Source organism: Grampus griseus, assembly GCF_964374135.1.
Source record: "Grampus griseus genome assembly, chromosome: 1".
Taxonomy (NCBI): Eukaryota; Metazoa; Chordata; class Mammalia; order Artiodactyla; family Delphinidae; genus Grampus; species Grampus griseus.
Window position 1 is genome coordinate 71,128,631 of NC_139017.1, and position 27,695 is coordinate 71,156,325.

General features: G+C 47.7%; 2 protein-coding genes across 4 annotated transcripts; both read right to left on the bottom strand.

Moving 5' to 3' along the window:
- Positions 1 to 66: 66 nt before the first annotated feature.
- Positions 67 to 3,291, bottom strand: BGLAP (bone gamma-carboxyglutamate protein). 2 transcript variants are annotated; one of them, XM_082654769.1, is made up of 4 exons: positions 3,194 to 3,291; positions 770 to 808; positions 496 to 565; positions 67 to 342 (listed from the first exon to the last, which is right to left on the bottom strand). In XM_082654769.1, the coding sequence occupies exons 1-4, from the start codon at positions 3,204 to 3,206 to the stop codon at positions 213 to 215; spliced, it is 252 nt and encodes an 83-aa protein (XP_082510895.1). In that variant the 5' UTR covers positions 3,207 to 3,291; the 3' UTR covers positions 67 to 212. The 2 variants fall into 2 exon arrangements, with proteins under 2 accessions (XP_082510895.1, XP_082510896.1); XM_082654770.1 differs by lacking the exon at positions 3,194 to 3,291 and adding an exon at positions 1,042 to 2,048.
- LOC309822748 (polyamine-modulated factor 1) lies at positions 2,591 to 27,646 on the bottom strand. Of its 2 annotated transcripts, none has more exons than XM_082654747.1 (5): positions 27,482 to 27,646; positions 7,110 to 7,215; positions 6,257 to 6,357; positions 4,844 to 4,978; positions 2,591 to 3,320 (listed from the first exon to the last, which is right to left on the bottom strand). In XM_082654747.1, the coding sequence occupies exons 1-5, from the start codon at positions 27,640 to 27,642 to the stop codon at positions 3,281 to 3,283; spliced, it is 543 nt and encodes a 180-aa protein (XP_082510873.1). In that variant the 5' UTR covers positions 27,643 to 27,646; the 3' UTR covers positions 2,591 to 3,280. The 2 variants fall into 2 exon arrangements, with proteins under 2 accessions (XP_082510873.1, XP_082510872.1); XM_082654746.1 differs by having other exon boundaries at positions 2,624 to 3,320; positions 4,844 to 5,039.
- Positions 27,647 to 27,695: the final 49 nt, after the last annotated feature.

Sequence of the window (27,695 nt, forward strand, 5' to 3'; positions counted from 1 at the left end):
AACACCTCCTCCTCACACTCCATAGATGGACAAAGAATCACAGCCCCACCAGTTCCTCTTCCGGAGTTTATTCTGGAGCAGCTGGGATGATGCTCCCAGCTGCTGGGATCTCACACTTGCCGGGCAGGGAGGTCAGGGAGAGGGGAGGGGGAGGGGTCCCGGAGAGGAGCCAGAGCTGGGGGCTGCCAGCCAGGCCGGCAGGGCTGAGAGCTCTAGGCTGTGCCGTAGAAGCGCCGATAGGCCTCCTGGAAGCCAATGTGGTCAGCCAGCTCGTCACAGGCGGGGTTGAGCTCACACACCTCCCTCCTGGGCTCCAGCGGATCTGGGTAGGGGGCTGGGGCTCTGAGAGCCCAACACACTGGCGTCAGCCTCCATGCAAAATGCCCGCCCCTCCTCCCACTGCACTTGGGGCTCCAGAGTCCTCCCACAGCGGCCGCTCCTCCCAGCCCATCCTGGAGATGCAGGGCCCTGGCCCAGCACCTCCTTTTCTCTCACCCCAGCCCATGATCCAGGTAGCGCCTGAGTCTCTTCACCACCTCGCTGCCCTCCTGCTTGGACACAAAGGCTGTGGAGCAGAGGGTCAGGGGTCAGGTGATTCCGAGTTTGGGTGGACAAGGTGGGGAGTAGGCTGGCCTTCCTGAGAGCCAGATGGGAGGGGGCAGGAGGGGAGAATGGGACTGAGGGGACCAGGGTGAGACAGGGGTGCTGGGAGTGGGCGGCACCGTTGAGTGATACAGGGCACAGCTTCCCATCAGGCCCTGCCTCATACCTGCACCTTTGCCAGACTCCTCATCTCTGGGCTTTGCATCTGCAAGAAAAAGGAGCCCAGTTCACCCCTGCTCATCCCTAGGGCTCTCCCTCTCCTCCCCTCTCCTCTCCTCTCCCTCCACAAGGACAGCAGTGGGGGCAAATGGACTGAGCCCACAGAAAGGTGGTTAGACTGCCAATAGGGACTGCCAGTGGAAGGGGTGAGGAGAGGTGAGGCCATGGTGCTTTCCCCTCGCAGCTCCCGCGGACTGGGGCAGGGGTAGGGGCACTCACCTGACCAGCCAGCGAGGCAGAGTGTGGCCAGGGCCAGTAGGGCGAGGAACATGAGGGGTCTCATGGTGTGTCTGTCAGCGGCTGTGCTAGGGCTGCTGCTCAGGACTCAGCTGGTCTGCCCCTCCCAGCCTCCAGCACTGTTTTATACTCTCTGGGCTGTGCCCCAGAGGCAAGGGTGCGGGCGGGTCTTGGGGGAATCTACCAGGGCTATTTGGGGGTCAACTGCCTAGGCCAAACCCCAAAGGATGTTGTGGTTGGAGCTGCGGCTGCCTGGGCAGGCCTCTGGGAGTGATGGAGGAAGGTGGGCTTCAGTCCAAGACTGCCAGCCTCCAGACAAGGTCCCCAGCCCCTCCTCAAGGGGGTTGCCCCAGGTCTCCCAGCCCCTACTCACTCTCCCTCGGAGCCCCAGCCTCAGTTTGAGCACCAGCGGGGCAGACGGGGAGGGGCAGGAGGGGGAGCCTAGAGAGGAAGGGGGGCCCAGAGGTCCAAAATAGATTTGCACAGAGCTGGGCTACAGCCTCCCACAGGCTGATTTCCACTGTCAGCCCTGTGGGCAGGAGCCAAACTCAGTGAGGGAGGGCCAATGCCCTCATTCACCCCGAGGGCCTCTGCCCCAGAGAGACCTCAACAGCAGGCCTGGCATGGGGGCGGCTCGACTCTGCTCAGGCCCTGAGCCTTGGGACGGGGGAAGGGGTTGGGGCAGCATAGGGCCAAGAGCCAAAAGCCAACACAGGTGTGGCCAGGTGTGAGGTAAGGACAGCCCTTCTGTCTGCGACTGGCCAGGTGGGCACTGAGGTGGGAACCCCCTTCCCCATGCCCCTCGCACCTCTGAGCTCCTGACCGCCCCACCCCGATCCTTTTCCTGCCCTCACAGCCTCCCCACTGCCAACAACCCTGGGGACCTGTCCTCCGAGGGGCAGAACATCCAGCCTGAAAAGCGCCACCCCAGACCTGAAAGCCACTTCTGCCTCAGCTCAGCCTGGAGAAGAGGGAGGGTGTCCTCCCCCACCACCCACTCACCAGGTGGAGACCTGCCAGACGAAGCACTGCTGCCTCCACCCCACGGCCGGTGCCTGGATGTTTAGGCGTGTCCAGGAGGAGAGAGGAGCCACTAGGCTCAACTTGGGGGGGTGGGGTTGATGATCAGGGACCACCCTGCCATCTTCCCGAGTGTCCCCGCTGCTCCTAGACAGACCCAACCAGGCCTCTCTCTACAGAGTTAGGGTGAAGCCCTCGCCAGGGAAGAAAGTTCTGCCCCCACCCACACCCACTCCTTTCACCCTCCAGTCTGGAGGAAACACCCACCCTGCCTTTGGCTAAGTCACTCCTGATGCCCTGTGGCCCTGGCTGGGGAAGAGGGGGTTGTGAGAAGCCAGAGGACAAAGCCCCAGCCATTTGGAGGGCCCACTTGCTCCATGTTCGAGCACTCACCAGGCGCAAACAAACACCTAGGGGGGCCCACCATAGAGCCTCTCAGAATCAACCCAAGGCAAAGAGAAGGGCAGGCGCATGGACAGTGACACCCCCCGGCAGCTTGTCCTGGCCTCAGGGAACCCAAGGCTCCTGGTTTCTGTGACAAGGGGCTTCACTGCCCTTCCATACAGATGGTCAGATACACCCCCCACCAACCCTCCCCAGCCTGGAGGCTCTCAGAGCCCTGCAACTGGGGCCTCGATTGGAGCCAGGACTCTGGAGTCCAGGGTGGGATCTTGGCCTAGGAGAGTCCTGGGAGAGGCCCAGGCAGAGGGAGCATCCTCACAGATTACAGTGTAGTGAAGGAAGTTTATTTGCGGATGTGGGGAGAACATGGCAGGGGCCCTTGGGCTGGCCAGCAAGGGGGCAATCAGTGGCAACTGAATACAGATTCCCCAAGCCAGGTCCTAGGGAGGGCTCAGGAATAGGCAATATGTATGATGGGGGTAGGGTGGGGGGTTGGCCTGAACCTAAAGGAGAGGCAGCATGGTGCCTAATTCCCAGGGCGGAAGCTGGCCAAGAATCCTAAAGTTAGAAGAAAACAGGGAGGAATCTGAAGGTAGTGTGTGTGTTTGACCCCAAAGGAGCCCCAGAGGCACAACGGCAGTGGAGACAGCTGAGGCCTCCTTCTCCGGCAAATTTCATCACTGCTTAGGGACTGTTCTCGGAGGCAGCTCACTCAGGCTCAGCATCCTGGACCACAGGCCCTTGACCTTGACTGCCCTCTGCTCCTAGGCCGGGCCCTCTCCTCCTCACTCAGGCTCCCTCAGCACGGCCACCAGCTCCTTCTGTTCTCTGTGTAGAGCCTGACACCAATGAGAGAGAACAGACAGACTGGGAGATGAGAAAATCCAAATGCTTTCCCTCCACTGTCCTTGACTCCAGGCCTGGGTTTCCCCCAGGATGATAAGGAAGGGGTCTGAAACTCATATCACAGGCCCAGCAGGGCATATTAGGAAATCCGCCCCACTCAGCAGTTGTTTATGGCAGGCTGGGTGCCATGGCCACCTAGGCTGGGCCTCCCCAGAGAAGAGCCGATTTTCAAAAAGGGCCCCTTAAGTGTCCCCCGATCCTCTGACCTCACTGGAGGTTTCTAGCAGAGAAACTTTCTTAAATTAAGTGGACTTGCAGCTGGGCTACAGACATGGGAATTGTAGTGAAAAAGGGCTCTTTGAGCCCACACAGGGCTCAGCACTCAACACTCAATCCAGCTGACCCACTTCAAACAATGGTTAGCATCTGTAGCTGTAATGGGAGAGGTGTGGCTATAAGAGCAGGGGGCTTCCTTCTTCCTCTTAAAATAGAAGCACTGAATGTCAGAGCTGGCAGGGCGTTGGGGATCACTACTTGGCCAATTTGGAAGCCAAAGCCTAGACAGGGGAGTGACCCTTGGCCTCATGGTGATGAAGCGCCAATGGCAGAGCAGCCGGAGGACTCAGCAAGGCAGCCCCGAGAGTACCCGAGACACAACTCTCAACTGTGGAACCTGTCCCAGGAGACGGCACTAGGCTGAGGCCTCGGTTATACCACCTGGGTGTCTGCTGTGTAGAGCCTGGGCCACTGCACTACACTACACTACACTACACACCCCCAGGGCCAGTGTGTTACAGGAGGAGGCTGAGGGGGTGAAGATAAGAGGAAGCAGAGCAAGGCACCAGCCTTTCTCCTGCTGCCGCCTCCCTGAGGCTTGGGGCCTTGCTGAGGCTGGGGCAGGGCCTTCAGATTGCCCCTGACTGGTCTTGGGAAGAAGACCAGGGGACCTGAGAGCCATGGATCTGGGGACTTATCCCCCTCGGGAATAGGAGGGTCTGCCCCAGGAAGGGAGCTGTCGAGGGGCCACAGGTAAACATAAGTTGGACATCTAAATGATGAGCAGAACCCAATAATGGGCCACCATTCAAGCCCCACTAGAAACCCTCTTTTGGAACTACATTTTGAGCCGGCGAGAAAGTCCATCTCATCACTCTGTAGCCACACGTGCTATCTGCGTCACCCAGCCTGATTACTCTCTTCCCCCTTATTCAACAACTTGGCCCCAAGTGACTGTGGGCCACTTTCAGAAATTGAGTTCACCCTCAAAGGACACGTATTTGTTGCATAGAGGATATATCTTAGGTATGTTGACGGCTCTAGAAGTCATTCTCTGTACACATTTTAAAAGTACTGGGCAGTGATCACATGGAGTAGAACCACCATGGCTACAGAGGATTAACCCTGATCCTGACATGGAGGAGCCATCCCTGGGCAAGTCAGTTGCCCTCCCTGGGCCCGTTTTCTCCTCGGCTGCAGCAGGGGAGCACGTGCCTGAGGGCAGGGCCGGGACACTCACCTGCCAGGCCTGCTGCCGGGCCTGGCCCTGCAGCTGCAGCTCCTCCACCTGCCTGCGCCCGGCCAGGACGGCATCTGCCAGCTGCCTGTTCTCGGCCTCCTGTTTCTGCACACGGCGCTGCAGGGCGTCCCGCTGCTGCAGAAAGTAGGGCACCACAGCACTGCACAGGTCCTTCTCTGGGATCCCACTAGGGCGCCTGCAGGGCCGCAGGGGGCGCAGGGGTGGGGACAGAGAGTCGTCGTGTGGGGTAAGGCTTCTCCTTCCAAACCCAGCCAGTAGCATTCCCACCTTCAGCCTCCAGCTGGCTGGCTCTCCAGGACTCTCCTGTAGTCCCTCTCACTCCCAAGATCCAACCGCATGGCTCCTGCTCCTGAGGGGACGCTAACCCCTTGTCCCTTAGCTTCAGCTCCCAGGAACCCATCTCTCCTCTTCTCACCAACCCACACCTTAGCCCTCCTCCTCATCCACAGACACTCCCTCCAGCTGTAAACCTCCAGGGCTGGAGATGATTTCCTCAGTCCTTGTGACCATGTGCCTTGCTGGTGCATCCACACCATGGGACTGTGAGCTGGAGAGATGGGGAAGGTGGCGGCCTGAGAGCAGGCCCAGACCCCAAGAGGCCCTGGCTGGCTAATGTGAGAAGATAAAGGAAAGACAGGTCTGAGGAGGCAAGAGTTTAGGGGGTGCTGAGTGCCCAGAGTGAGGAGATAGGCCAGTTCTGATGGGCAGTGGGGTAGAAGCCACTGTAGGTTCTTTAAAAATTCTTTCTCAGTTATAAAAGTTAATTCTCTTAAGTTATGAATGTCTCAAAGCATTAGCAAATTGAAAAGCACAAAAAAGGTTTTTACTCCTCCTGACCTAGGATTCTACTCAGGCAGGGAATGGAGGCAGGAGGCAGGAGCTCAGGCCACTTGCCATCTCGGTGGCCTCAACTCTCCACTCCTGTCCCCAGGGCCTCCTTCTCCATCCTGCCCAGAACAACCTGGCAGCAGGGCTGCCCACTGGAATGACAGCCCCGGGAGAGAAGGTCTTTCGTGTCTTAGTCACTGCTGAATCTCTGGCATCTACAACAGTATTAGGCGTATAGTAAGTGCTTCTAAGTGTTTGTTGAATGAACAAATGAATAAAAACCAGATGCCTGGGCCAGACTAATCGACATAAGACTCCAAACCTCACTATTATGCCTCATCCCACTCCCTCTACCCTCTCTCTTGCAGGCCAGATGGGTCCTGAAATGAGCTCCCTGGGAAGATTTCTCTCATCCCAGTCACCTCAACCCCCTGGACTACATGCGCTTGCCCCCAGCTCTCCTGCCCCAGAGGGGCTATGCATTTGTCTCACTGTTCTGGGTCACTGTTTGGTGTTGGTCCTCTCCACCTGTCTGTGCCGGGGGGCAGGCATCACCCTTCTCACCAAGCCGGCTCCTCGCAGTCCTTGCTTCCTTCCACAATCGCATCCAGCGCATTCAGGACAGCTTCCAGGTTTCCCTCCGCTTTGATTTCAGAGATTTCCTCCTGAAGAGAAAAGAGGAAAGAGCTATAGTAATACCAGACAACTCCAGACGCTGAACTACTAACGGCACTTGGTAAAATTTTAGCTAATTTAAGTTCTGTCTCTATACAAACATTCCAACTTTTCTACATGTGACTTTTATAATTAAGAAAATAAAGTATAAAATAGAATACATTTAAAAAGAGCCTGCAGCAAGCCTCTCCTCCTGCACATCATCTCTGAAGGCTGCATCCCTGCTGTTGTCCCCACAGCTGAGCACCCTTTGCGGACAGCACACATACATTCTGATGCCTAACGAAGCCCATTCTGGAGTGTGACAGCATGGAAGTTAAACTCCCAAGAGGGATCACTTAAAGACAGGAATGGAATCCTGTCCTTTTCTGTATCCCCTCTGGTATGCAGTTCCAATGAATTCAACAATTTGCTAAATGCCTCCTCTGTGCCAGGCTCTGCACCAGGTGCTGGAGAAACACAGAGGAGTGGACCCAGGCGTGCCCTCGCTGAGCTCACAAGGTCAGGTGGGACAACAACTATAAACTCAATTACAACACAGGGCAATGAGACAAGAGGCATTCAAGACACCCCTGTCATTTGGAGGGAACGGATGATGGCCACTGCAGCCTGGGGGCACAGAGGACAGTTTCGGGGACTGAGGGTAGAGAGGGGCTGACGGCAGGGTCTCTGCCTTCAGGGGGCTGACGATCTGGAGGCAGGACCCGAGCCAATAGTACCTGCTGGGCTTCTTGCCACTCACCTGGATAGATGTCTGCAACTGAGTTACAAACTTGTCATAGATGCGCCGTGTCATCTCAGGCTGCAACTGGTAGAAGCACTTGTAACAGTCAGTGAATCTCTGGTAGCTGGGGGTAAGGAGAGAAGGCAAAGGTTGGGGGGTTCAGAGTCATAGGCTCTTCTTGCCTGGGCAGCCCTGCCCCTCATCACAGGACTCTGAGCCTTGTCTCCTTCATGGTGCTGGTTAAAGGCAGTAGATGCAGTGTCTCATCTGCAGCTCCAGTCTCTGAGGATGGCTCAGCCCCACCAGTCTCCCCACTTCCTCTCAGCAGAGCCCCAGTTGAGTTCACCCTCTGAAGGGTGGGTCACAATTGGGCCAGCCGTGGTTCTTAAACTTGACCTTACCAAGCACCAAATCACCAGGAGAGCTTGTTAAAACTCAGATCGCTGGGCCCCACCTCCTCAGTTTTGAACAAGCTCCAAGGTGCTGCTGGTGCTGCTGGTCTGGGCACTCCACTTTGAGAATCTCTGGTCATCCTAGTCCCCTTGCAGGGCTGCGTTAGGACAGGACATGTGGTCTCTGGGAGAGGTTTCCTTACTCCTAAAAAGAGCCACACCGGAAGGAACTGATGTCTGTAGGGCATGACTATATCCAGGTGATGCCTCTAGCTCCCGGCAACCATGGAGGGCCTGGTCTGAGAGCAAAGTTTCTACCCTAAGGAGGCAGAGCAGAAAGAGGGAAAGAAGCCGGGTCTCTGAGAACATCGTCGAGCTGCTGAAAACACCCACCTGGAGCAACCCTACCTTGGGGCTTCTTGTTAGTGAGCTAATGGATTTCTCTTATTGTTCACACCATTTAAAATCAGGTCTCTGTCACTTGGCAGCAGATACACCCCTTGTAGCTGGAAAGGTCAAAGGGTACCCAGTACACTGCCAACAGCTTGTTCTTCTTGGAAAAAGAAACTCAAATAAGGTAAATGGCTGTCTCCTCTCCCTCCTCGTTTTTGTGCGTGTCTCTCAGCCTGCTCTCTCAGGCCCTTCCCTTCCACAAGTGTTCACTGAGCACCTGCTATATGCTGGGTGCTCCGGGTCAGTGAGACTGGCACGGCCCTCCTAGAGCTTCCAGTAGAGGAAGAGATGGCAGCAAACATAGAAACTCACATGTGAATGTGGAGGAGATTACTTGTGGAGAGTGCCTGGAAGGAAAAGAACCAGGGTCATGGGGCTGAGAGGGTGTACCATGGGCATCACCTCTAAGTGGGGAGGTGGTCGGTGAAGCCCTCTCTGATGAAGCAATGTTCAAGGGACGTGCGAAAAGTGTCTGAGGAGGAGTCCTGGAACACAAAAAACCCACCCTGACGCTTCGCTATGGGCCCAGATACCCCTCAGCCATGTGAGCCAGGCTGCTGGGCTCTGGACAAACAGGGGGTTAGGTACCTGGAACCCCATGCATAGCCCCCACCACACCCAGGGAGTCACTACTGGGTCCTCCCTTTCTCATGGCTCTTTGGGCCTCCTGGCCTAATTCCTACCCCCAAAACAATGTCTTCTGAAACAGGTGCAGTGTGAGAGCAGTGGTGTGCCAAGGCCAGCTCACTGTGGCTTGTAAGAGATAACCGTTCAATTTCCAGGAAATCTGTGAGCCAGTTGTTAAACACAGCCATTACTGAAAATTAAATTATACAAAGTTACAATCAATTATATTAAAAACAAAGGTACCGGGACGTCCCTGGTGGGGCAGCGGTTAAGAATCCGCCTGCCAATGCAGGGGACACGGGTTCGAGCCCTGGTCCAGGAAGATCCCACATGCCGCGGAGCAACTAAGCCCGCGAGCCACAACTACTGAGCCCACGTGCCACAACTACTGAAGCCCGCACACCTAGAGCCTGTGCTCCGCAACAAGAGAAGCCACCGCAATGAGAAGCCCACACACCGCAACGAAGAGTAGCCCCCGCTAGCCACAACTAGAGAAAGCCCACACACAGCAACGAAGACCCAACGCAGCCAAAAATAAATAAATTAAATAAATAAATTTATTAAAAAAAAAAAGATACTAACTGCTCAAAACATATGACTTCCTAATCATTCTACACATTTTACTCTGCTCTGGAAGCTGTTTCCATCTATGGTCTCGATCTGTGGAAACAGGTGTGCTGCTGCCCATCTCTTCTCTACTGTGTGTAGTGATGCTACGCTGGTAAGCTTAGGAGTATTTACACCTCAGAAACTGGCAAACACTGCAAGCCAGGGCTTTATTTCAGGAGAGCTGGCTGTATGCACCTACCAGCACACCTCTGGGTAAGGGTGACAGTCTCTCATCCTTCTGAGGGTACACATTAGACATCAGTACCCCTTGGAGGCTAAACCTAGGTACCAAAAGGACAATACAAAGATGACAGGCATCATTTCAACCTGCAGCAGAGCCCCAGACATCTTGTTGTTTTGCCACTGACCCCACGAGCCACGCAGCCATGTGGCTACATGGAGGAATGTGGAGGGATACATGACACCTGACAAAGCACAGCTGGAATTGAAACCGGGTAATTGTGGCTTGAAATGGGTTTGGCTCAAACACGGGAGATCCTGTTCCTCCTCCCAGCCCACTCGCCAGGCACATCTGAGCTGGGTGCATCTCCACCCAGTTCAGGCGGCTGGCAGCAGACAGGGCCCAGGGCAGGGGTGAGGATAATTCTGCCCACCAGTGCTGCCGTCAACCCTTCTGAGACTTCAGTGAAAGTGAAGGACCCAGAAACATGTACACTGTTACAAACACGCAAGATGGGAAACATATGCTCCAAGGACATGGAGGGAGAACAGCCAGGTTGGAGGCCAGGAGGAAAGTGATTTCTTTTCTTTTCTTTTTTTATTGGAATATAATTGCTTTACAATGTTGTGTTAGTTTCTGCTGTACAGTGAAGTGAATCAGCTATATGTATACATATATCCCATCCCTCTTGGACCTCCCTCCCCGCCATCCCACCCATCTAGGTCATCACAGAGCACTGAGTTGAGCTCCCTGTGCTATACAGCAGGTTCCCACTAGCTGTCTATTTTACACATGGTAGAGTATTTATGTCAAACCTAATCTCCCAATTCATCCTACCCTCCCTGTCCCCCACTGTGTCCACAGGTCCGTTCTGTACGTCTGCGTTTCTATTCCTGCCCTGCAAATATATTCATCTGTACCATTTTTCTAGATTCCACATATATGCATTAATATATGGTATTAGTTTTTCTTTCTGACTTACTTCACTCTATATGACAGACTCTACGTCCATACACATCTCTACAAATGACCGAATTTCATTTCTTTTTATATAATATTCCACTGTATATATTTATATGTATATATTTATTTGTATATATATTTATATATATATTCCACTGTATATATTTTATGTAATATTCCACTGTATATATTTACCACATCTTCTTTATCCATTCATCTATCGATGGACATTTAGGTTTCTTTTCTTTTCTTCTAGTTTCGTTGAGACATAATTGACATACAGCACCCTGTAAGTTTAAGGTATATAGCATAATGATTTGACTTAGATATATTGGTAAATGATTACCACAATAAGTGTGGTTAATATCCATCATCTCAAATAGAAACAAAAAAGAAGAAACAAAAGAAAAAAAAGGATTTTTCTTGTTATGAGAACTCGTAGGATCTACTTTTTTTTTTTTTTTGCGGTACGCGGGCCTCTCACTGTTGTGGCCTCTCCCGTTGCGGAGCACAGGCTCCGGACGCGCAAGCTCAGCGGCCATGGCTCACGGGCCCAGCGGCTCCGCGGCATGTGGGATCTTCCCGGACCGGGGCATGAACCCATGTCCCCTGCATCGGCAGGCGGACTCTCAACCACTGCGCCACCAGGGAAGACCGGATCTACTTTCTTAACAGCTTTCACATATACCATACAGCAGTGTTAACTGTAGTCATCAAGTTGTACGTTACATCCCTAGTACTTATTTATCTTATAACTGGAAGTTTGTATCTTTTGATCAACTTCATGCAATTCCCTCTCCCCCCAGCCCCCAGGGATTCCTTTCTTGGGAGACAATGCAGACCTGGGAATGCTGTGAATGCCCTTGTGAATTTCCTGAAAACATACATTCACAGAGAAACAGGAAAAGTGATGCATTTTAGAAAACATTCATTGCCACCCCCTCTAAATGTCAACTTTTATCTTCTCATGTAAACTCTAATGTCTTTGTGGATAGGGACGCCATCTGCAATGGTGCTGGGATTTCCAGGGTACCCAGAACAGTGTTAGATACATAGCACACTCAAGACATGCTGTAGACCAGGCGACTGGGGCTGAGCTGAGACCTGGGCTGCCTGGCCTCAGGCTTGGTCCCTTCCCAGCCACCTCCCCTACCCTGGACTCCAGGGTACCAGGGCCTGGGCTACTTGGACAGAGCAGTCCTCTTCACAGAGCATCCCCAATGGTCCCTCTGCCAAGCCCCCCTTTGCCCTCTGCTGGAACGGTCTCCTGGCCTCGGCCTTCCAAGGGTACACAAGGGGCCATCCAGCTTTGTGCTGGGTAAGTGTACGGCTCTAAAGACTGCCTGTCCTTTTGCCTACGTTCAAATCCTACCTCTACCCCTCATCAGCTGAGTGATCCTGGACAACTTCTTTACCTTTATAAGCATCAGTTTCCTCCTTTGTCAAATGGAGATAATAACTATCCATAAGTCACAAAATTACTGTGAGGATGAAATGAGGTTACATATATAAATACTTAGTACAGTGCAGAGCACACCCGGAAATGCTCCATGTTAGCTACAATTATTATTACTATTCTCAAAGGAACAGTCCTCACCACCCCCTGAGAAGTGTAGAACACAGTCAGTAACTTGGCTTCCCAGGGTTGAGAAGTCTGCAGAAGCAGGGGCTTAGTAAAAGCATTTTGGTTGCAACTGCATATGCAGGAAGATCCCATTGGCCCCCACTACAAAGAAAAGGCTACACTGTGGTCCCACAAAAAGGACCACATTTGTCATCAATGAAAGTAACTTTTTTTTTTTACATCTTTATTGGAGTATAATTGCTTTACAATGGTGTGTTAGTTTCTGCTTTATAACAAAGTGAATCAGTTATACATATACATATGTTCCCATATCTCTTCCCTCTTGCGTCTCCCTCCCGAAAGTAACTTTTAAAAGCTGCATTTACTGCTTCAAAACAGAGATGACTACATTAACTGATTTTAACCTATTTTTTTCTCTTAAATACTTCTTGTGCAATATCTGAGATACCGTCACTTTTTTTGTTTGTTTGTTTGTTTGTTTGTTTTTGCGGTACGCGGGCCTCTCACTGTTGTGGCCTCTCCCGTTGCGGAGTACAGGCTCCGGACGCGCAGGCTCAGCGGCCATGGCTCACGGGCCTAGCCACACCGCAGCATGTGGGATCTTTCCAGACCGGGGCACGAACCCGTGTCCCCTGCATCAGCAGGCGGACTCTCAACCACTGCGCCACCAGTGAAGCCCCATCACTGTTTTTGAACTCACTGATAAAGCATGTCTTTTACTGCACTAAAAACTCACTGTAAACTGAATTATCACACAAGTTTAACTTAAAGTACTTAAGGCCAGAATCAAACTCTGGTGGCTAGTCAATCTGTCAGTTTATATACGCAGATAAATTGTGTAAGAATGGAAAGACAGAGGCACAGACAAGTAAACACATGTACTAGTGCAAAGGAAGCCCTGGCTTCTCCATGGTAACCGGCTTGCTGCCCGACTGAACGCATGTTCCACAGACTGTCCGCCAGAGGGCGGGTGAGAACTGGCGTTTCCGACCAGTAAAGGAGTGGAGGCCAAAGACAGACCAAGACGGATAGAAGCTGGGGATAGAAGCTGGGGAGCGCAGTGACAGAAATTCATGCTCTCCACCCTCCAACCACCACCTGTACAGCTGCCCTGTTTCATTAAGAAATGTTTTTCGGACTTCCCTGGTGGAGCAGGGGTTAAGAATCCGCCTGCTAATGCAGGTGACATGTGTTTGAGCCCTGGTCAGGGAAGATCCCATATGCTGCGCCACAACTACTGAGCCTGCGCTCTAGAGCCTGCGAGCCACAACTATTGAAGCCTGCGCACCCTAGAGCCCGTGTTCTGCAACTAGAGAAGCCACTGCAATGAGAAGCCCACGCACCGCAAAGAAGAGTAGCCCTCACTTGCCGCAACTAGAGAGAGCCCATGCACAGCAACAAAGATCCAACACAGCCAAAAATAAATAAATAAATTTATTTATTTATTTAAAAAATGAAAGCAGAGAAAAGAGAAGGGAAGGGAGGGGAGGGGAGGGGAGGGAAGGGGTTTCTCTGTTTGGTCTTTCCCCCTCCCCCCTTTCTCAGCCCCAGGACTGAGAAAGCAAGAGGGGAAAAGAAAGCAGAAGTGTTCCTTGATGAAAATAAGAGATCAGTCAGCCACATGTAAATCAATTAAGTTAGAACATTCCCTCACACCATACACAAAAATAAACTCAAAATGTCTTAAAGACTTAAAATATAAAACCTGACACCGTAAAACTCCTAGAAGAAAACACAGGCAAAACATTCTCTGACATAAATTGTACCAATGTTTTCTTAGGCCAGCCTCCCAAGGCAATAGAAATCAAAGCAAAAATAAACGAATGGGACCTAATCAAACTTACAAGCTTTTGCACAGCAAAGGAAACCATAAACCAAATGAAAAGACAACCTACGAACTGGGAGAAAATATTTGCAAGTGATGCAACCAACAAGGGCTTCCTGGAGGAAGCAACGTCTGAGACCTATGAGAGTAGCAGGAGTCGGTCAGAGGACAGAAGGCCCTGGCAGCGCAGCTGAAGAGTGCACAGACGTGCCTGTGTATAAAGATGTAATAACAAGAAATGTGTACTGAGCACTGACTAGAACCAGGCACTGTTCTAAGCACTCTACGTGAAGTAACTCATTTAGTCCTCACGATAACTCTATGAAGTAGGGTCTATTATCACCATGCCCATTTTTCAGATGAGAATGCTGAGGCAGAGAGAAGCTTATCGAAGGTCACAGAGTTGGGACATGTGGAACCATCTGCTCTGGATCAGGTGCCTTGACCTCCAAGACACACAGTCTGCAGGCTGGTAGGCCAGACACATAGAGTCTAGACCATATCATGATGGGAAGAGCTAGAAAAGGGTTTTAAGCAGGGGTGGGACAAGATCATATTTGTATGTTAGAAGCTCCCTCCGGCTGCTGTGTGAGGGCAGACTCAGGAGGCACAGCTGAGGTGATTGCCGACTTGAGCAAGGCAGACACAGTGGGGATAGAGTGAGGTAGATGGCCTGGAAACACACAAAGAAGAGAGAATCAGCATGATGGGGCTGAAGCCGCACACCACAGTCTGGTGAGTCATACCACACTTCAGAAACTAATCACTGCCAGTAGCACGCATCATCTGCACATTCAAAGATGGTGAGACATTTCTGAAACACTTATTTAATCGGAACATTTTATATATCAAACCACTCTTTCCTGTGAAAAACTGTTTCCTATGAACACCAACAGTCTCTGCCACTAGCTTAAAACTCTACCAGTTCATGTACAAGTGCAATCAGCTCTCCTTCCTTGGTCACTGTCAGACGTAGGCTTTAAGTCAGTTTACACAAATCACACTCTGCAGCACATCTCAGGCTGCAAGACTGGACCAGGAAGGCACTGGACCAGTCTGGCATCTAAGAACTTAGGAACTGTCAATCACCTCTCACTCCCTTCAGCCCCCCCAGCACTGACAACACATGTGGCACAGCTGCCAGGTGCCACGGGTACCCCAAACAGTGCAAACTTCAACCGGGGCCCCACCAACACCAACTCTAATCAACTGCCTCTCTTGGCGGGTCCTGATTTATAACAAAACACAGCAAGCCTCATCTGCTTGCTTTAAGAGAATAGCTGTTTCTCAGAAGGTCCAGGAGGCTGTAAGGACAGAAAAGAATCCTTCATTTTCAGAGGACAAGGGAGAGGTCGCAAATGGTAAGTTCCAACATGGCCACGTTTCTATGTTCTGAAGCCTGAGAAAGGACAGATTCAGGCGTCTTTGCGTCAGCCGGTCCAATGAAATGAAGACACCCTAACTGAAGATAGGGTTGTGGGTCTGTGAGATCTGATAGCCCAGCGAGGCCAATAATCTTCCAGTCACTGTGGAGTGCATCATATAATTTGCCCCCCTAGTTAAGCTAACATGAATGTGAAAAATATGCTGAGCTGTAGGGAAAACCAACCTGCGGTTTAAAATATCCGTTTGGATAAATGACATGTGAATAAACTAGCTTTTACTATGTAGATTCCTGTCCTCGCTATAAATACTTGGTCTTTGGGACTGAGGACTTCTAATGACTTGGGAGAGGGTCAAGCATTTGGATACATTTTAAAAGTCTGTATTCATACGACATTTTACTGAGCCCTTTCTATGTGGAAACCAGCCATAAGTTCCTACTTAACAAAATGAGGGGAAGGCTGTTCTAGCGAGAAGCAGTAAGTGGAAAGAGCAGGTGGCAAGGGTGGGGGGACAGTGCAGCACTCAATGCAGAAGAGCTTATGTGCGTGTATGTTTGCACCTGCACGCAAGTGTGCATATGCTGCATACCCATGGCCCTGACCATGGCTAGAGAGACAGGAGGGGCCAAGGAGTTAATGGCCTTTTACACTAAGCTAAGGAGCTGACATTTGATTCTGGAAGCAACCCTGAGCCAATTAAGCAGGAGAAAGACACGCTCAAATCTGAGCTGTAGACTGGAGGGGGCAGGACTGAAGCTGGAGGGCCATTTTGGAAGCTGGTGCAACAACCGTATGAGAGATAGTGAGGGGCTGAACTAAAACATTTGCAAAGGATGGAGAGGACACTGAGGAGACAGGCTGGAACCAACAGGGCTTGGTGGTTGACTGTAAGTAAGGGGTCAATGAGGACTCCCAAATCTCTGGCCTAGAGAATGAGTAGATGGTGGTATCTTCAACCAAGTTTGGGACCACAGAGGGAGGAGAAATCCTGTTTTGCTGAACTTAATGGTTCTGAGGGACACCAAGTGGAGATTTCTAGTAGTAGACTGTTAGAGATAGAGGTCTGAAGCTCAGGAGGAAGATGTGGCTTGGGAACCCTCATTTATTCCAAAACTATTTATTGAATATCTACTATGTGCCAGGCACCATAATAAGCAATGAGTAGAGAGTGGTGAACAAGACAGATAAGATCCTGTCCTCAAAGACCTTACGTTTTATGTGGGGAAGATAGACCACAAACAAACAGGCAGACAGTAGAACTATATACTGTGATAAGTGCTATGAAGGAATAAAATACGGTGCCATGATAAAGAATAACCAGGGGAGAAAGGTGGCTTTAGAGAAGGTCAGGGAAGAGACGGAGGAAAACCATTGCTGGCAGAGCAAACAACAAGTGCAAAGTGCCCTGAGGTGAGAAAGCTCTTGACATTCTAGGAAATGAGGTTAGTATAACCAAGTATAGTTAGAGAGGGGAACAAGAAGTAGGCAGGGGCTAGAACATGTGGGGCCTTGGAAGCCATGGTAAGGAGCAATGAACAGTCACAAAGGACTTTCAGCAGCAGCAAGATATCAAATGGGATGTGATCATGAACATGTGTAGGTGAAGTAAGGAAAGGGCAATACTCACACATTTAAGGGACAAGTGGAGAAAGAAGAGCCCAAGAAGGAGCAACTAGTGAGGTAAAGGGACAGAGAATGGTGTTGCAAGCCAAGAGAGAAATATCAAGGACAGAGAAGTGGTTAACAGTCAAATGCTGCAAGGAAAGCAAGTAGGTTAAAGATGAAAAAATATCCAAAATATTTAGCAACAAAGAGTTATTAGTGACCTTGAAAGGAAGGTTTTAGGGGAATGGTGGCAAATTGCCCTAAGCTGAGGAAAAAACTGGAGATGGAGAACTAGAACCTGGGAATGCAAAGACCCAAAGCCACAACCTGGGAGGTAAAGGGAAGGAAATTGATGGGGAGGTCGCTAGGAGGATGCAGGATTGGGCATCTCTCAGCCAAATTTGTAAATGTATAAACTCCTGCCTGGTGGTCTCAATTCTCTCTATGAACCAGGTGTTGGGGTCATTTTCACTGAGAGGGTACAGGGAGCAGAGCAGAGGAAGGGCCTGAGGGACATGATGAAGATTTTAAATAGCTACTGTGGAGAAGGGCAAGAGAACTGGTTGGAGACACGAGGATCATAGGCTCACTGAGGGTCCACGTGAATTCCAAGAACATGACTTTGTGGAGGCACCGTTTTCCACCATGGGTGAGACTCTACAGTGCTGCGCGGAGGCTGAGTGTAGGGGCAGAGGAGTACAGACAGGATACTGAAGTTCGGTTTGACAGTCGGTGGGCTGGAAGGATGAGGGAGCAAAAGAGCTGTGAAACAGAAGTGTGGCTGCCTTGCATCTCCAACTGAACCTATCCAAACAGATGTCTTGATTTCCAACCCCAGACCCATTTCTCTCCCGCAGCTCTCAGCAGGGAGTGTTTCTTGCCCATCTCAGTAGATGGTAAAACCCTCCACTAAACCACTATCATGAAGAGTCAGCATCCTCTTGGAGTTCCCCTTTCCCTCATCTTCCCCTCCAAACCACTCTTTTTTTTTTAACCTTTTTTAAAAAAATGTATTTATTTATATTTATTTTTGGCTGTGTTGGGTCTTCGCTTCGCATGGGCTTTCTCTAGGTGCAGCGATTGGGGGCTACTCTTCCTTGCGGTGCGCAGGCTTCTCATTGCAGTGCCTTCTCTTGTTGCGGAGCATGGGCTCCAGGGCGCGTGGGCTCAATAGTTGTGGCTAGTGATCTCTAGAGCACAGGCTCAGCAGTTGTGGCACACAGGCTTAGTTGCTCCGTGGCATGTGGGATCTTCCCAGACCAGGGATCAAACCCGTGTCCCCTCGATTGGCAGGCGGATTCTTAACCAATGCACCACCAGGGAAGTCCCCGTAGTATTTTATTAGATAGTTATTATATTTACATAACTACATTCTTCAAATATTGGACATTTTTGGTGGTTTTCAACTATTTTCCACTGAACATGGAGCTACGATGAATATTTTTTGTATGTAAACTTTTTTGAAATAATTATAGATTTGTACGAAGCTGCAAAGAAATGTATCCTCCCCGATGTTATTAACATCTTACACAACTATAAAACAATATCAAAACCAAGAAGCTGACATTGGTGCAATCCAAAGATCTCATTCAGATTTCAACAGTTACACATACATTTGTTTGTGTGTGTACATCTTTTTTTAATTTATTTTTGGCTGCATTGGGTCTTCGTTGCTGCGCCCAGGCTTTCTCTAGTTGCGGCGAGCAGGAGCTACTCTCCATTGCGGTGCACGGGCTTCTCATCGCGGTGGCTTCTCTTGTTGTGGAGCACGGGCTCTAGGCACACGGGCTTCAGTAGTTGTAGCTCACGGGCTCTAGAGCGCAGGTTCAGTAGTTGTGGCAACGGGCTTAGCTGCTCTGCAGCATGTGAGATCTTCCCGGACCAGGGACCGAACCTGTGTCCCCTGCATTGGCAGGTGGATTCTTATCCACTGCACCAACAGGGAAGCCCCTGTGTATCTTTATCACATGTGTAACCACCACCTCAGTCAAGATACTAGATGCTTTTTAAATATATTTGTCGGACTTCCCTGGTGGTCCAGCAGTTAAGAATCCACCTGCCAATGCAGGGGACACAGGTTTGATCCTTGGTCCAGGAAGATCCCACACGCTGTGGAGCAACTAGGCCCATGCACAACTACTGAGCCTCTGCTCTAGAGCCTGTGAGCCACAAATACTGAGCCTGCATGCCACAACTACTGAAGCCTGCGTGCCCTAGAGCCTGTGCTCCACAACGAGAAGCCACCCCAACGAGAAGCCCGTGCACCACAATGAAGAGTACCCCTGCTCGCCACAATTAGAGAAAGCCCGCAAGCAACAACGAAGACCCAACACAGCCAAAAATAAATAAGTAAATAAATAAATTTAAATAAATAAATTTGTCATGATGTGGGCTGGGGTCTCACAAAAATCAGAGTCTAGAAGCCTAGAAAGACCTTAAAAGAATCCTATCAACAATCGATCATCTGCACAGCAGTCAGAGTACCTTTTAAAGATCAGTCACTGTATTCAGAGCATTTCAAATAAATAGATTTTTAAGCCAGTGGAGAGCCATCTCCCACACACGGAAAAAAAAAAAAAGATCAGTCACGACTTAAAAAATATCAATGGCTTTCCATTTCTCTTAGAATAATAAACTCCCTTGCACCTAGTAAAAATAATAACCTCTCTATATAATGCAACAAAGATAGATTATGGGGAAAAACAGATATAAACAACTGTGATGGAAGATTTTAAAAAGAAATGAATGGCTCAATCAAGAAGATTTTTAAAATGAGCATATAAAATATATATATATATATATATATATATATATATATATATATATATATATATATATATATATATTTTTTTGGCCACACCTCGTGGCATGCGGGATCTTAGTTCCCGGACCAGGGATCAAACCCATGCCCCCTGCAGTGGAAGCATGGAGTCCTAACCACTGGACTGCCAGGGAATTCCTAAAATGTTTTAATAATAAAATTTTAAAGCTCAAACTAATAAATAAGTATAGAATTTTATACCCAAGAAACAGAAACTGCACTCTTTTCAAGTGTACACGGAACACTGACAAAAACTGCCCATAGACTTAGCCATATAGAGCCAGTGTCAAAAATTCCCAAAAAATCAGCATCCCACAAACTGTTATTTCACCATAATGCTATAAAATTAGAAATTGCAACAAAAGGAAAACTTTTTAAAAATTACATGTCTGGAAACCAAATGACATACTACTAAATAATCATTGGGTTAAAGAGGAAATGGTAAGGAAAATTACAAAGTACATAAAATTAAATGACAATGCCCATATGTAAAAATATGAAATTGGACCTCTTTCTCATATCATACAAAAACTAGCTCAAAATGGATCAAAGACCTAAATGTAAGAGCTAAAACTATATAGAAGAAAATATAGGTGTAAATCTTTGTGATCTTGCATTACACAATGTTTTCTTAAATATGACACTAAAAGCTCAAGCAACCAAAGAAAAAACTCTTCTCAATTTTAACCTAAATAAATAAAATTAATAAGTAATCTAAATTGGACTTCTCAAAATTAGAATTCTTACAAGCTAACAATAAAACAACAAATAACCTAATTAGAAAATGAGCAATGAGGAACTTCCCTGGTGGCACGGTGGTTAAGACTCCACACTCCCAATGCAGGGGCCCTGGGTTCGATCCCTGGTCAGGGAACTAGATCCCACATGCCTGCCACAACTAAGCAGCCCATGTGCCACAACTAAGAAGCCAGTGAGCCACAACTAAGGAGACTGCCTGCTGCAACTAAGGAGTCTGCCTGCTGCAAGAGCTGGCACAACTAAATAAAAATAAATAAATAAATAAATAATTTTTTTAAAATGAGCAATGAATTTGAATAGACATTTCTCCAAAGACGATACACAAATGGTCAATAAGCACATGCAATATGCTCAGCATCATTAATCATTAGGAAAAGGCAAATCCAAGATGCTATGTGATACCAATTTACACCCACTAGGATGACTATTGGCTGTAATTAAAAAGATAGACCTAACAAGTATTGGTGAGGATGTGGAGAAATCAGAACCCTCAGAAACTGCTGGTGTAAATGTAAATTGGTACACTTGCTTTGGACAATAGTTTGGCAATTCCTGAAAAAGTTAAACATAGAATTACTATACACTCCAGCATTTTCACTTCTATGTATATCCCCAAGAGAACTGAAAACACCTGTTCCCAGATGTTCATAACAGCATTACTCATAATAGACAAAAAAAATTAAAAACAACTCTAAATGTCTATCAACTGATGAATGGATAAATGAAATATGGTATATCCATACAATGGAATTGTTACTCAGTCATAAAAAGGAGTGAAGGATTCATATATACTATAACACGGATGAACCCTGAAATCATTAAGCTAAGTGTAAGAAGCCAGACACATAAGACCACATGTTATATGGTTCCATTTATATAAAATGTCCAGAGAAAGCAAATCCAGGGCTTCCCTGGTGGCACAGTGGTTCAGAGTCCGCCTGCCGATGCAGGGGACATGGGTTCGTGCCCCGGTCCGGGAAGATCCCACATGCCGCGGAGCGGCTGGGCCCGTGAGCCATGGCCGCTGAGCCTGCGCTTCCGGAGCCTGTGCTCGGCAGCGGGAGAGGCCACAACAATGAGAGGCCTGTACCAGGAGCTGGGAGACTGGGATGAGAAATGGGAAGTGACTGCTAATGAATACTGTACAACGTTTCTGGAGTGAAAAGAATGTTCTGGAATTAGATAATGGTGACGGTTCCACAACTTTTTGAATATACTAATTTCACTCATTAAAAGGTGAATTTTATGTTTTATGAATTAAATCTCAATTTAAAAACATAAATGACTATGAAAATATTAGATATAAGAATTTGTAGAAACCAGCAAAAGCAGTAATTATATGAAAATTTATGGTTTTAAACACATTTTTCAGAAAACAAAAACGATTGAAAAAGAAGAGTTAAATGTTCAACTCAAGAATTTTGGAGCTGTTCCCTGGTGTCCTAGTGGTTAGGATTCCAGGCTTTCACTGCCGTGGCCTGGGTTCAATCCCTGGTTTGAGAACTGAGATCCTGCAACCTGCATGGCGCCGCCAAGAAAAAAAGAAAGAAAGAAAGAAAGAAAGAAAGAAAGAATTTGTGAAGAGACTAATAAAATAAATCTAAATAAATTTAAAAAAATAAGGATAGATACAAAGACAAAGAGACCAATAGTAACCTCAAAACACAGAAATTAAAGAAAAAAAAGGCTGATTCTTTAAAAAGATTAATAAGATAGAACTCTGGCTACATAAAGTCCAAAATAAACAGCATATAATGGAAAAAAGGGAAATAATGAAAATTAAATTAATAATTTCAAACAGTTCAAACAGTTACAAGTTAATATAACAGGTGAAAGAGACAAATTTCTGGGGGGGAACCTGTAAAATGGCAAATCTGTCGCAAGAAGAAATAACATCTAAACAGACTTGTAGCCGTTAAAGAAACAGAAACACCAAAAATCTGCAACAAACACTATGGGGACACTTTGAGGACAAAACAAAGGTGCCTACTGCATCATTGCTCTTTAACATAATACTGGCAGTCCTCGACAACCCCAGAAAGTTATAGGCGTAAATGAGCTCTTCCAAACTTTTGAGGACTAGATAATCCTGATTTTATATAAATCGTTCCTGAAGAGGGATATATGTGGCTAATATATCTTTGGTTCTATAAGCTGATAAGGACAGTGAAAGAAAAGAAACCATAGGCCCATTTCACTTATGGCATACAAACACTGATCTAACTAAATCCAACTGTATTTTTTAAATGCATCATAATTAAGTAGATTTATTCCAAGAATGCAAAGATAGTTTAACTTCCATAAAATCTACCAATGTAGATCATCAACGTTAATGAACTGAAGAAAAATTATATGATCTTCTTAACTGGGGAAGAAAACATTTGATAGGTTCAACACCAAATCATGATCTTTTTAATAATTCTCAGAAAACTAGAATGAGACAGGGACTTCCTTAATTTGCCAAAAATACATACCAAAAATTGCAGCTGAATGTTTTGAGGATCCAGAAAAATTCATTCTAAAGTTTACAAGGAAAAAAATCAAGGTTCTCAAATAGCTGGGTCAATTTTAAAGTGAAGAGAGAAGAGGGACTTGCTGTACCAGATTTACGGTTTCCTACAAAGGTTTGGTATTAAGAACCCATATGCACTGGCACAAAGACAGGTGAATAGATCTGGGGCAGAAGAGAGACCCAGGGACACAATAGGCAGAGGGACTTGCCATACGATAAAAGGGGCTCCCTAAAGCAATGGGGACGAACGAACTGTTTAGCTGACAATGATTGGGAAAACAAAAAAATGAGACTGACTGAGACTACCACTTTACACCTGAATCCAGACAGATCACAGATTTAGAGCAGAGAGTAAAATGATAAAATAGCCAATAGAAGAAAACACTGGAGATTATCTTTGTGACCTGGGCATTGGTATAGCCTCTGTAAACAAGACCTCAAAAGCACAAGCCATAAAATGAAAAACATGAATTACATGAAAATTAAGGGTTTTAAAATACAAATTGATTAGGCAATACTTAGCAATTTATTATGACTGTTTGAAGGATGCGAAGTTAGTGCAAAGGCTGAGAAGAGTCATGAGTATCCATACTGCTTGGGAGAAGGTCCCTTGGGATGACTACATTTCTCTTTCTGCTTCATCTTCCTGGGGTAAAGTGTAAGCAACTAAAATCTGTGTAATTTTTTATTTAATTAAGGATTTCTGTTACTCAAAGGACATCATAGACAAAGTTAACATCTAATAGAGACAGCTATTTCCTCTTCAGTCTGAAACAGACAAAGGATTGATATCTAGACTATACAGGGAACTCCAGCAAATCATCAAGATAAAAAACCCAATTTAAAAAAAAAAAAGGTCCAAAAAAAAAAAAACACTACAGAAAATAAGTAGGCAGTTCACAGAAAAGGAAGCCAAATGACTAATGAGGTATATAAGGAACTGCCCACACCTATGAGGAATTAGAAATGTGCAAATTAAAATAATAATGAAATACCCCTTTCACACCTTCAGAATAGCAAATATTAGAATGGTAGATACCCAGTGATGGTGAGGACACAGGAGAAAGGAACAGCTTTTCTGGAAAGCAATCTGACAAAACATAGGTAGATATAAACCCTTGGATCCCGTGATTCCAATCCATTATATACCTCAGAGAAATTCTAGCACTAGTCTGTGAGGGGATGTACCCTGACATAATTTGTGGAGGAGGGAGCTGGAAGCAACCAGGTGCCATGATAGGGAACGGGTAAGTGCTGGATGCATATCATGAAATGACAAGCAGCACTGAGAGCTCTGAACCATATGCATTTATAGTATATGGTTAGATATTTAAAAAAAAAATCTATTAAGTGAAAAAAGACATATGCAGCACAACTATCATTCATATAAATTTAAAACATACACAGGGTACTTCCCTGGTGGCGCAGTGGTTAAGAATCCGCCTGCCAATGCAGGGGACATGGGTTGGAGCCCTGGTCTGGGAAGATCCCACATGCCGCGGAGCAACTAAGCCGTGCGCCAGAACTACTGAGCCTGCACTCTAGAGCCCATGGGCCACAACTACTGAAGCCTGCACAGCTAGAGTCCGTGGTCTGCAACAATGAGAAGCCCACGCACCACAAGGAAGAGTAGCCCCCTGCTCACCTCAACTACAGAAAGCCCTCATGCAGCAACGAAGACCCAACGCAGCCAAAAATAAATAAACAAATTAAAAAAAATACACAGACAAAACAACACACTTTACAAGGATGCAGACTTATTCAAATGTCACCTCCCTGCACTCACACTAACCCAGACCACTTCCCCATTGCTCTCTGTTCCTTCACGCTGATTTATTTTTCTTTGTGGCACAAGAAAGTCTATTCCACAAGAGCAGGGACCTTCCTATCTTGATCACTGCTGTACCTCCAGCTCCTAAAACAGAGCCTGAGACACTGGAGATGTCCAAAAAACATTTGTACATGAATACATGAATAAATGGAGGACATATAGCCAACAGAAAGCAGGGCCTGTGGGGAGGAGAGAGGAGGGTAAGAATGAGTAAGGGAAAGCCAATCAATCAATCAATGGAGAAATCTTGCCTGGACATAAAATGATGGTGTGTCATGAATGGGCCATAAAAATGATTACAAATTATTTTATCAAATTTATTACTATGGAAACTAGGCCCTGCTTGATAAGGCTGTCACCTGCCTGTGCGGCCTCCTCTGATTTCCTCTCACTCTGCCAGCTCCTAGAACGCCCTGACCATTTCAGGACCTTTGCACAAGCTGTCCTTCCCTCCTACAAGCTTTTTCTCTAGTTCTTTGAAAAGCTGGTGCCCTCCTATTCTTTTTTCATATCAATGTCACTTCCTCAGAGTGGAATCCCCTAACTATCCTATCTAGTGTTTTCCTTTCCCTCAAGTTGCTCGTTCATTACCTTACCAAACTCTATGATTATTTTGTTTACTTCATGTCTCTACCCACTGAATATAAGACGGGCCTTGTCTGCTTTATCATATCCCCAGCACCTGACACAGCGCCTGGTACAGAATAGTCATTCAAATATTTGCTGAGTGAATCAGTGAGTGAAGAGATGTATCATAAGGTTTTTGTAGGAAAGGTAAAGTCCTAAAACCAGGAGGGAAGGAAATAGGGAGCAGATGAGAGTCTTGATGATGTTAAAGAACAGGGGTAGTGGGGACATAGAGGGTGGATGGAAAACAGGCTGTGGTCAGACCCCTTAAAGTTCTGATAACAGTGTTTCAGCATTAATGTTCTGGGGTATGGGACCATGGACAAAACTCTTCCTTTAAAGTGTCCAATACTGTTGTGACAGGCTGGGACCTGGGACGCTTTCCTGCAGTGCTTGCACCTAGGCAAATGTCTCCTCAAACAACAATACAAAGTAACTATAAGGGACTAAAAACAACTACATACATGCACAGTTGGTGCAAATTCTGATCAAGATACAAAAAGACCAAAAAGCCAACTGTCACTTTCGAGGTGTCAGGAGCAAAAGCAGGGTACTGCCCATGATCCCTGCACACAGCACCACTGAGGGGGTGGGCAGACCACCTAAGCTACCTTTCCAGCGGACCAATGGATCCACCCCTACCCTCACCCCATTTAAGGGACCAGCTCACTCCCCCTCAGAAAAATGAGCAAGGACACCTGTAACTTGTTTTCACTCCCTCATGCAGCAGCATGAGTCTCAATAAAGCCTTGCCTGAATTTCTCCTCTGGCCTCTTATCAATTTCTATTTTTTAAAAAAAATATTTTTTCTTTTATTCATTTTTTTGGGGGGAGGTTAATTTATTTTATTTATTTTTGGCCGTGTTGGGTCTTTGTTGCTGCACATGGGCTTTCTCTAGTTGCAGAGAGCGGGGTCCTCCCCTCGCTGCAGCGGGCAGGCCTCTCACTGCGGTGGCCTCTCCCACCTCGGAGCACGGGCTCCAGGCATGCAGGCCTCAGCAGTTGTGGCTTGAGAATGCTCAGCAGCTGTGGCACACGGGCCCAGTTGCTCCGCGGCATGTGGGATCCTCCCGGACCAGGGCTCGAACCCACGTCCCCTGCATTGGCAGGCAGATTCTCAACCACTGCGCCACCAGGGAAGCCCATATCAATTTCTATTGATTAAAGTATCCAACAATTCAGGTCAACAGCATTGTCAGAATATTGCGCATATAAAGTAGAAATCAAGAGAGGAAGTGTTTCTTTCTATGGCAATACATTTAGTCCTCACAACCACCCAGTGAAGGTTATTACTATTTCCATAACAACAGCTAGAAGTCTAATGCTTTCTACGTAGCCGGCACTGTTCTAAGAGCCTTCCGAGTTTTTACTCATTTAAACCTCAGAAAGACCGACCCTATGAGAAAAGTACTATTGTTCCCATTTTATTTATGAGGAACGCAGGCACAGAGCAGTTAAGTCTCGCTCACTTTAAGTTGGGCCATGACTTGAACCCTAAATCTAACTCCAAAGCCAGTGTGTTTCCTCTCAACCACCTATAATCAAAACTAGGCTTACTGGGGACTTCACTGATGGTGCAGTGGTTAAGAAACTGTAAGGGTTCAAGCCCTGGTCCAGGAAGATCCCACATGCCACGGAGCAACTAAGACCTGCGCCACTACTTCTGGGCCTGCGCTCTAGAGCCCGCAAGCCACAACTACTGAGTCTACATGCCGCAACTACTGAAGCCCGTGCGCCTGAAGCCCCTGCTCCGCAACAAGAGGAGTCACCACAATGAGAAGCCTGCGCACCACAATGAAGAGCAGCCCGGACTCGTGGCAACTAGAGAAAGCACGCAGGCAGCAACTAAGACCCAACGCAGCCCAAAATAAATAAAATAAATAAATTTATAAGTGCATCCATTATTTACAAAAAAAAACAAAACAAAAACTAGGTTTACTGGAAGGAGTAGCTACTTTTCCTAAATGTGCTCCACATTACCTAATTATGTATTAGTAAACATCACGTGACTTCCGGAGGCTTAGGAATTGAGGGTAGAATATGACTGCCGATAAATAACCCAGACCCCCCCCAGACCCACGTGACTGGGCTGGCTTCCCTGGGGCCGTCCTGGTCTCGCGGGGTTTAGACTCTGGCGGGACAAACCCTCTTTTTGCCTCTCGCCCGCCTCAACCTACTGCGAGATTGGCACTCAGCCTCACTTCCTCCACCTTACCTCCCAGCAGCGACCAACTTCTGGATGAAAGTGTCCACCATGGTGTCAAAAAGCTTCACCCTCGAGATGGTAGTGCCGGGTCGCGCAGATTCCTGAGCTAATTCCTCAGGCCCTTTTCCCTCACAGCCGCTGCCTAAGTTGACGCCGCTCGCTTCGGCCATGTTGAAATAAAACCGCCAAAGCTAACTGGCCCGGCCGCTCCGCCCACCGAAGC